This window comes from Poecilia mexicana, unplaced genomic scaffold (genome assembly GCF_051168715.1).
Source record: "Poecilia mexicana isolate PSO_F unplaced genomic scaffold, ASM5116871v1 scaffold_7, whole genome shotgun sequence".
NCBI classification, from domain to species: Eukaryota; Metazoa; Chordata; class Actinopteri; order Cyprinodontiformes; family Poeciliidae; genus Poecilia; species Poecilia mexicana.
In genome coordinates, this window is record NW_028263376.1 from 8104200 (window position 1) to 8113820 (window position 9621).

The 9621-nt window shown below is 37.7% G+C and overlaps 2 protein-coding genes across 3 annotated transcripts in view; both read right to left on the minus strand.

Moving 5' to 3' along the window:
- Positions 1-54: 54 nt before the first annotated feature.
- Positions 55-7472, minus strand: szrd1 (SUZ RNA binding domain containing 1). The gene is made up of 5 exons (XM_015004126.2): positions 7308-7472; positions 5387-5550; positions 4607-4656; positions 3420-3677; positions 55-1898 (listed from the first exon to the last, which is right to left on the minus strand). The coding sequence occupies exons 3-5, from the start codon at positions 4651-4653 to the stop codon at positions 1787-1789; spliced, it is 417 nt and encodes a 138-aa protein (XP_014859612.1). The 5' UTR covers positions 4654-4656; positions 5387-5550; positions 7308-7472; the 3' UTR covers positions 55-1786.
- A 1963-nt stretch (positions 7473-9435) lies between these two features.
- The window catches only part of smim1 (small integral membrane protein 1), a 3526-nt gene continuing 3340 nt past the window's right edge, over positions 9436-9621 (minus strand). For both annotated transcript variants that reach the window (XM_088006986.1, XM_088006985.1), the window contains one exon: positions 9436-9621. This exon is cut by the window's right edge and continues 351 nt beyond it. The gene's annotated coding sequence lies outside the window, so the exon portion shown is untranslated.

Sequence of the window (9621 nt, forward strand, 5' to 3'; positions counted from 1 at the left end):
ACTCTCTTTCCGGTCAGCAGGCGGTTTGAGACAACGGACGATGCACAGAGAAAATCTGATTTGAAGTAAATCATTTTATTAAATCAGTATTTACAGGCAGTTTGTATTTTCTGTTCCTGCTCTGCCACTAGATTTTTTTTTCCTCAACTAAAATCTCTTCAACAATATTGAGAATTCCCCTCTTTAAATATACTCATTTTTCTTTTAAAAACCAAAAAAAAAAAAAAAAAAAGGAATAAAAATCAACAACCAGGAAGTAAAGATGTGATCCAGGAGGCACAAGCTGAATTCACCCATTACAAGTCTTTGTGTTGACGACGTCGCATGGCTTTGAGATCTCCTCTGAACAATTAAAGGTGAGAAAAACACGTTTACTGGGCACAGCGGTCCTGGAAAGCCACACAGTCGGGTTCTCCGGTTCACGCTCTGTTATAGCAGTTGATCATCGTCCTACAGCATCTGACATCGAGATGCAAACATTAAAAAAAAAAAAAAATACAATGACTTTCCTTGAGACAGCAACTCTTTTTTTTCTTCCTTTTCCTCTGTTACATTAAGCTCGACAGAGCACCGCTTTTAAGTGCCGACCACCATAAGTTAAATACGTACACCAGTCTTCTGAGAAAACAAAACCCGCTGGAAAAATACAATCTTCGTTCATTTCATTCATTCAGTCTCATTCACATGGACCTGAGTTCCTAAGTTTTACTTCGTAGGAAGCTGTGAAGAAACGTCACTGACTGGGTGGAAACAGGACAGCAGTAAAATGCATCTAAAAATGTCACTAGGATTCCTGCCAACACCATTTTCAAATCATAAAAATGTTTGTTTTTTTTTATAAGGGGCCTTTAGGTTTATTTAAATACTGTCATTTCATATAAAAAAAAAATGGGCAGAAAAGCTACTTGAAACCCAACTTGGATCCGTTCTCTCCTGTTCATCCTATTTTACTCTTAAATAGAAAGTAGGCGAAGGAAGACAGCTAAAAGCTTAAAAAAAAGTAAACAAAAAACTTGCCATGTACATAACTTGACACACGTAACCCCTGACCTTTGATTTTAAAAACAAACGGCAGTTTCTTTCAATAGGAGGTTGTGCACTGATATTTTGAACCGTTCTCGGATGGAGGACTCGGATTCTCAATTCCTGCTTTAAAGTTTAAAATCTAATACTGTTTGAATAAACAGGCTTAGTGGTGTGTTAAGAACTGGGATCTGCATTCAAAAGATATCAGTGCACGCCTTGTGTAAAGACAAGTGATTAAAAAGAAAGGAAAAGAAAATGTCTGCTATTATTGCTGGGAAGAAGCTGCTGTACAAGAACCAGCCGATTTAGTTTTGATATGACCCCTCGTTTCACCTCATCCTTGAACTGCTCAAGTTCGAGTCTTTACTTCTGCTTGTTTTTTTTTTTTAACATCCCAAGACAGACAGAACACAGAAAAAAAAAAAAAAGGATGGAGGCTCAGGGGCGTCTCTTAAAGGGGCCGGGATCATCACAGTGAGTCCAGAATAAGTCCATAATCACAGTGCCGAATGAACATGAGAAAAGGGGAGAGAGAGAAGAGCTCACATCAGCTCCCACTTCCTGCTGGAGTTCCTCGTTCCCCGGCTGATTCGCCGCCCGGCTGAGGGAGTGAAAGGGGGGCACAGAGCCGCGCCGGCTGGCTGATATGAGGGAAGCGAAGGGAGGAAGTTTATAAAATACGGTGCTGCGTTTGATCTCAGGTGGCTCTTAATCTCTCTCTTCCCCTCCCCTCCATGGCTGGGGCGTCCCAGAGACCCGCTTATCTGTGCTGGCGGAACCCCTGGGTGCCGTCTGGGCCGGCGGGCTGCCGGACAGTGTGATTGTTTGATCTGGTGTCCTCTGAAGGCATTGTGGAATTATTGCGCACTGGCCTGGGAGAAGAAATGAGAGGAAACAAGAAGACATTAGGACACGGCAGCTTCTTCCTGCTACAGTTAATGCTTATTATACTCTCGTAGCTCAATTCCAACTTTTTTTCCCCACATGGTCGTTAATGCTACCAATCGAAAGCGAGTGCAATCAGACTTCTGTGTGAACAGTCTACGACCCCAAAGCACAGAAGCAGAACGTTGACGTCACACTGTTTACTGAGGTAGTAATGGATGTTACTATGCATCGATTTTAAAAGTTTCTCAAAAGTAGTGGGGGGTTTTTTCCAGCCATTTGAAATCAATCAAACAGGGCTCCAGACATTCACAGCTATACTGAAAATGTTCTCCAACTTTTTAAGCCTTATTCCACCTTCACAAGAAGAGTTGGCTCTAAAATTACCACCTTTGTTCTACATTTAAAAGAATGAAGTGCTTTAAGAGTCTCTACTCACACATTTTGCTTATTTGGTCATCTGTATGACAAGTATTAAAACAAATAAAAGACCTGCATTACATCAATTCGATCACCTCTAACACTGTGTTTGTGAACAATTTTAGGTTCTTGTCAAGCCAAGTATGCAGCTTTGGTTCTGGTGATAAAACTATTTAATTCATCAGTGTATATGTGAGTGAGTTAAGAAAACATAATAACAAAACAACAGCATAACCCTGTTATGTCCCAATCAGTTCACCCTCAAATTAAAGGTCAATCGCATGAAAATGTCTTCAGCCTGCCACTAGAGGGCACCAACATACCAACAGTGGTACTGGCCATCAAGACAAACAGATCTGTAATGAAACTGAAACCCAAGATACAAGTTTTATTTTATTATTTTCTTACTTTTCTTTTTTTCTTCTTCTGACCGTTTTATTAATTCAGTACTGTAGGGTTTGAAACACTTCTAGTGTTTCCCTCTGATTCAAGAATGCAATTAAAATGAAAAGGTTTGTAGACAGAGTGGAAAAAAAGATATGATCTGAACTAAATGTGAAAGATTATTGTGTCTTAAAATGATTGTCGTGTTAAAAGTTAATGCTCAGCATACAAAGATGTGACCAACAGGAAGCAAAGAGAGAAAAGCACTTGGATATTTTCCAAGTCATTCAACCTACTTTCTCTGATAAGCACTTAGTAATACAGGCCAAAAACAAAACTGTTTATAAACAAATGGGCGAATATATCCAACAAATTGCCTTGTAGGGTTATGGGATAACTCAGGACTGTCTTTCTGGTCCCAGTGAACCAATGCCTCACTTCCACCAGCGGTTTGAATGGGTTATTTTATGCTTCTGGCGTTTTCAAGAGACTGTTTCCACCACAGGGTTGAACCCAAATGCAGACGCAGTAGTAGGTCTACTGTGTCGCAAACAGTAACACTTCTCTGTCCACCAATCAGGTTGTGTTGTGCGACGTCGACATTAGCTCTGCTGCTTTCACAATGGAAACAGACAGAACAGCGTACCGAGCCACACATCGTACCACCGCACAAAGTTTCTGGACCTCAAATTGGTCATCGTTACCTGTCAGTGTTGGGCTTTTCCTGAGGAGTCTCCTCTGGGCAGGCACTACCCAGTATTCGTTTCCTGGCCTCGGCATACTCCGCTTCGCGCTGGGCCAGAGACTTGACCTGCGGAGTGGGCCTGTTTGGGTTCATGGACGATGCTAATGACCCATTACTTGCTGGTCGCTTCAAAATGCGGATCTGAGGCGGGGGTCCTGCTGGTAAAGAGTTGTCCTGGATCACCATGGTGGTCTTTAATGGTGATCGGGCGGACTCCCTGGAGAGAAATAAACATGCACAATTGATTTAGAGCTAAAAGGAGCTACAGCCTTCTTCAATTTAACTTGTCCTTTTTGTTACAGAAAACTTGTCAGCTTTCTGTAACAAAAAGTTTCCGTCTGGGAACTTTTTTTTTTTAGTTTCACTCAAAGGTTCAAATCTTTATCATGCAGATTTTCGGTCCAAATTATTAAGTGATAAAAACGGGACCAACAAACAGCTTCTTTCAGCATTGGGGTGAATGTCTTAATGCTCATCAAATGCAAATCCACTGAAGTGTCAGAAGACATAACAGGAGAATCTGGTTCTGAAGTATGAACAGGCCTGTCGCAATATATCCATTAATTGCATAGTAAATTAAAACGAGCTCAATAATTTCCAATTGCATAATTGGTCATTTTTGTCTTTTCTCTCTTTCTACCAAAAACTAGGTGAAGAAGTCTTCAGTCTGGTATATTTGACTCAACTAGCCCTTTTCTCGAAGGACAATTTTATTTACAGAGACTTCATAATTCATTTGATTTGCTGTTTTATTTATTTTGGATATTTAAAATGTCTTCCAGTTCCAGTGTTAAATGTTCATTAGACTTTAAAGGTGTTCTTGCATTAATGTGCCATTAGGATTATATTACTTGAAAATGATCTCCAAACAATAATATCATTTATCACAATAATCATTCAGCAAAATGTGTTATTGTGACAGGCCTATGTATTAACACTCCAACACTACTAAGCATAATTTTTTCCCTAACGTGGCTGAGATTTCATACATAACGTTGAAATATGCCACTACTGTGGAAAGGTTTAACTGATGCTCAGTTGTAAACAATGACAAGCAGCGAGGCAGCGCTTTCAGCTCAAAGGCAAGCAAACAAGCGGCTCAACTGCGTCTTTAGGTCGTTAACTTGAGCGTTTTAAGGTTCTTACTTTTCTCTCTGGCTGATGCGAAGCTTCTCTTCTAACCGTTTTTCCATTTCCTGAGGGGAAAGTAGGGCAAACAGGAATTCATGAGAACAAACATCAAATTGATTTGGGACAGGAAAGAGCAAAGTAGGTAGAAAGCTGGGGAGAGGATGGAAAGCGGGGTTCTGTTACAAGCTATTTATACACAAGGGGACAGCTGCCAAGTCATACACTGTGTGTCCAGTTAGCCAACGTTGGACATAAAGTACTGCTCAAAAATCATTCCAATTTAACAGGAAAAAAAAAAACTAGACAGGAATATTATATTACGTTGGTTAGGTAATTACAAATATTGACCTTTAAAGTTAATATTGGCAGAACCAAACTTTTCATTCTTTAACTGAATTGAACTATTATGGGCAAATAGAATTACAGTTCGCAGAAATCGCTACTTCAAGTTTGGTGACAGGCAAAGCAAAGCATCACGGAAAGAAAACCACATGCTACTTAAAAAAGTGAAGTCATTCAAAAATAGTTAATGACTTCAATGTTCAACTGAGTCCATTTTTTAATTACTTGGAAGGTGCATCTGAAAGCTGAAGGTAGTTTTTCCCCCCAACAAGAATTTATTCAGTTGATGCAAACCAAAGAAAAAAAAAACTGCTTAGCAGAGAGAAAGCACAAAAATTATATTTTTTTACATATGGCTAAAAAATACACTCCTGATTGACTCTGAAACACATTAACAAAAGATTCATTAAAATACAACACATTCTTGTTTTAAACAAATAACACCATACGCACCTTTTTCCTCCCTGTTTTACGTCTTTAAAACTTATTTTATGGCAGCCGCCCTTTCACCAGGACCATTTTTGATCAAGCTTTGGCAAACAGTGAACGGCTTGGCTGGTGGGCCAGGAACATCATTCAGGTCTTGAGTCGCTTCTTGGTTGGATGTTGTCCTATTTCTAAAAAGACAAGACACGTCATTTGTATGTGTTGGTTCTAAGTTCTGCTGTAAGGGGCAGAAATAAATTCTTCTGAAAATAAACACTTTTCAGCCATAATCACTAAATTAAAATTCAATCACTTCCTTGACCAAAATACATCCAGTCAGGAAGTTTGAAGAACTATTTCTAAACGTTACTTTCATAAAATTCTTTCTTTCTCCTTAGAGGCTAAATATAAAAAAATTGAGAAGCACAATGGAGTGCTGTTCCCAGGTCTCAATCTGTAATTATGAAGTTGAATGTCACGTCTTGTGACAAACACATGCACAAGTATTCGGTGTTTTAGGTTTTCTGCAAACAAAAACTCCTTGCAGTTGTTGAAAAGTACAATAATAACAATATAAAAACAATAATAATAATGCATTTTATTTATCACCATATTTCAGGACACCTAAATGACACTTTACAAGATTTTGTTTTGGTGGAGAAACACCATAATTGTGTGGCAAGATTGTTCTCAACTATATCTGTAGCTGTAAGCAATCAGCATCAACAAATTGTTATAAATCATGACTGGACATCACTATTTGAACATATTTCACTCATTATTATGCTACCTGGTTCAGACAGCATAATAATAATACATTTTCATATACTGTGTGTTATTGTGAATGTACAGTAAAGGGAAGCATAGCTTAAAGGTGGGGAAATCTGTAAAAACCAATTATCTAACAGTACCCTCACAAAGTGTTGTGACATAGGCTTGTTAATTTCAGCTAAATGTAGAAACTTAACTTAAATGGTAAATTCAACGAGTATTAGCCTAGCATATCTGATTTAAAAATGTCTAACCTACATTAATGATCTTGACTTAATTTAAAACGTGGTGAAATAAAATTTGTTTGTAGCTTTGAGATGTTAAAAATACTGTTAATCTGCCTAAAGTTATTTTTGCCTTTCTCACACATGGCTTTGCATGTTAGAAACTAAAGGTCGCAAAAATGATTAGATTATTTTTGTAATCAAACACTGAACAAATAAAGTTAAGATTGAAAAAAAAAGTGAAGGAGCAGTTTGGTAACGTAAGTAGCTCCTACTCAGGGCTACTTGACAACATAAGGGGGTTACTCAACACTCTTTCCATGTCCAAGTATTGCATAGAAATTTCGCTAACTTTATTAAACATAAATTAATGACTTAATTGTAACTTTTACAAATCCGATTTCTTTCTGACTTTATTATTTTAAAAAACAGTTTCACTCTTGTCAGACGAACAGAGCTTGTTTCTCGCCGTCTAAAATCTCTTAAGTTATTACTTCTAGGATTTACTTGTTGAATTGAACAGAAGAGAGAAAACAATCGAGTGTCGTGTTTATTTACCCAAAATAAGCTGTCAAAATTTCAAAGCGGCTCTAGGCAACATAGCATTACGTTAGTTAGCATTAGCCTTAGCAGTTTCACCTAGCGGCGTTAGCTGATCATTCTTAGCTAAGAACGGCATATGTTTTATCCGGTTTAAACAAAAATGCTAAGCAAGTCAGGCTGACACACTTAATTAAGTCTGATACAGAGTGAACTAAGTAGGTGACGACTGTTACTCGACTAGCTAAGTTTTTTCGAGCTAGCATTAGCTGTAGCCACATTGTTGGCCCGTGGGAGTCACTGACACTTAGCAGCGATGAGATAACTTCTACAGGGAAACCCGTCCGAATTACGGAGGACCTCAAAGCATAATAACATAAAACCACAATCATGCTGTGTGTTTAATTATTTACCCCACAATGGGCAGCGTCCTCCCGACTTTCGGTGAACCCCTCATCCATGTTTCATTTTTCTCAAACACGCCGTGGAGTTGGCTGAGCGGAGGAGACCCACTAAAAACTACCACCTCCTCCTCCTCCGACGTCTGAGAACTGTGACGTCACCATGGCGGAGTTCCCCACAGATACAGGAAGTGAATTACAACTACACAAGTCCTCAACGATGGAACAGGTTTGTTCCGCTCCTCCGTCAAAAAAAAAACCGTTTTAAAAATAATGTTTTTGCATAATACATGCCTCCTACCACTAATAGTCACACAGTAGTTCAAAGCATTTTTAAACAAATACAACCTCATTAAATCCCAAGTTTTCCAAGCACTACAACAATATATGTTAATTACATGAATGCCTATCTATATGTTAATTCTATTTAACTACTCAAATGAAGTAAAACTGTCCAAGTTGGAACAATAAGCATAAAGCCCCAGTGAAGTTAGAAATCCAAGAATGATTTCTAACTTCTCTAGTTTGCTAGAAACCCGTCCGTCTGGTTAGAAACCAAGTTGGGGTTGTGTCTTTGTTTGCATAAAATAGAGACATACGTTGGAGTTAGCTTGGGTTGCTGCAAATATTTTTTCCAGGTCATGAGCATAAAAACTGGAAAATGCGTTTCTTTTGTTCCTGATTTGCTACTAGAACATGATTAAAGCAACACTTAAACGAGGACTGAAACATGGTAGCGTGGAAATGCTTTTCTTGAGCTGGGGAATTCATTGGGTAGATGCATATGCAATCATTGAAGAAAACCTAGTTACTCGATCTTTATACTTCCGTCTGCAGTGGCGACCCCACCAAGGTGTTTGTTTTGTTCTCTTTTTCAGCTCAGAGCCTTCATTACTTCCAGTTACGTCTGGAATCATAAAACTTCTTATATAGGATTAAATAATTCATTAGAATTTTTCTGTCTTGCATCCGGCTACTTTCAGAAGACCTCTTTTGTGCTTGTGTAATACAATTAACTTGGATCTATGAATAATTAATGCATTAAAATGATCATAAACTTAAAACAGGTGCTGTATTTAGGACATTCAGCAAACAGCCCATTCTAAATTGAGTACTTAGGTAATTTGATAATGTCTCACCAATCACATAAAGAACTAGAGTGAATGTTTAGCTTCTAGCAGGAAAACAACTTTAAGCATTCAAAATACATTCATGTTTCTAGTCAAACTCCAGAAACTAAATCCCATTGAAAATCTGCAGCAAACTAGAGAACGTAATTAACTTTAAAGATGCTGTCCATCCACTGACTCAGCTTGGTCTTTGTGGCAAAGAATGATATGCAATAATTTGAGACTACCAAAAGCTTGCAGCTGTAAATCCAAAAAGAGAAAGATGACATCAAATATTTTTTCAAAACATGTATCAGTTTCCTCTCACTTTCCAATTATTCCCTGCTTTATGCTTTATGTTGCTCTATGTATAACATTCTACAAAATACATTGAAGTTTGTGATTGTAATGTGACAATGTAAAAAAGGTGTATACACACTTTTGCAAGCACTGGGTTACCTAATTTATACGTGATTTTAAACTAAAACAACTTGAGTTATTTTAGTTTTTCTCTAAAATGTAAATCTAAAAGCAAGCACCTTTAGACTCACAAGCACATATAAATAATCTATGTATGTTTATGCACATATGAAGATTATTAAAATGATTTTTGCAACAAAATAAATCCAAACGTGTTTTTGTGGACTGGGCTATAATTTCAATATTAAGGTAGTGGTCAACACAGAATACTTGTTATTTTTCCTTCTCATTTTTGTTGCAAACCTTAGTTTAGAGGTCAGTTGTCACTCAGGGCTGTTCAACCTTTCTTATAGTTATTTGATCAGTAATCATAATTGTACATTCAAATCCTGAGTGCTGATGGTTCTCCTGTACTGATATAAAGATCACGTTGCTTGAGACCTTTAACCAGCTAAAGGTTAAAGGTCAAGCAATGTATCTGTTGTTGCAGATAAATCTAATCTCATCTCCTTAATTTCCACACTGAACCAAAAGTCTAATCCACAAAGAATCAATGCCCAGATTAAAAATGGCTGCCAGATTGGAAATTCTAAAAATGTACAAATAGAGGAAACAGTTGGCAAATGTATTTTATTTCCTCGCACTTTGGGAAGTCTTTTGTTGTGTTTTGTTTCATGAACACAATAAACAGAACACAATGCAATGTTTAGCATCTGTTGACACTACATGTTAAAATGCAGCTACACGTCATCATTTATGTAAGCCCTTTATTCTTAAAATCGTATCAGTAGTTTTTT

Bases quoted from the DNA above. Each gene is read 5' to 3' on its own strand.
- szrd1 (XM_015004126.2), bottom strand. From the start codon at position 4,653: ATGGAAAAACGGTTAGAAGAGAAGCTTCGCATCAGCCAGAGAGAAAA. The intron at 3,678-4,606 runs GTAAGAACCTTA...ATTTCTCTCCAG, and splicing joins CGCATCAGCCAGAGAGAAAA to GGAGTCCGCCCGATCACCAT. The intron at 1,899-3,419 runs GTAACGATGACC...TTCTTCTCCCAG, and splicing joins GAAAAGCCCAACACTGACAG to GCCAGTGCGCAATAATTCCA.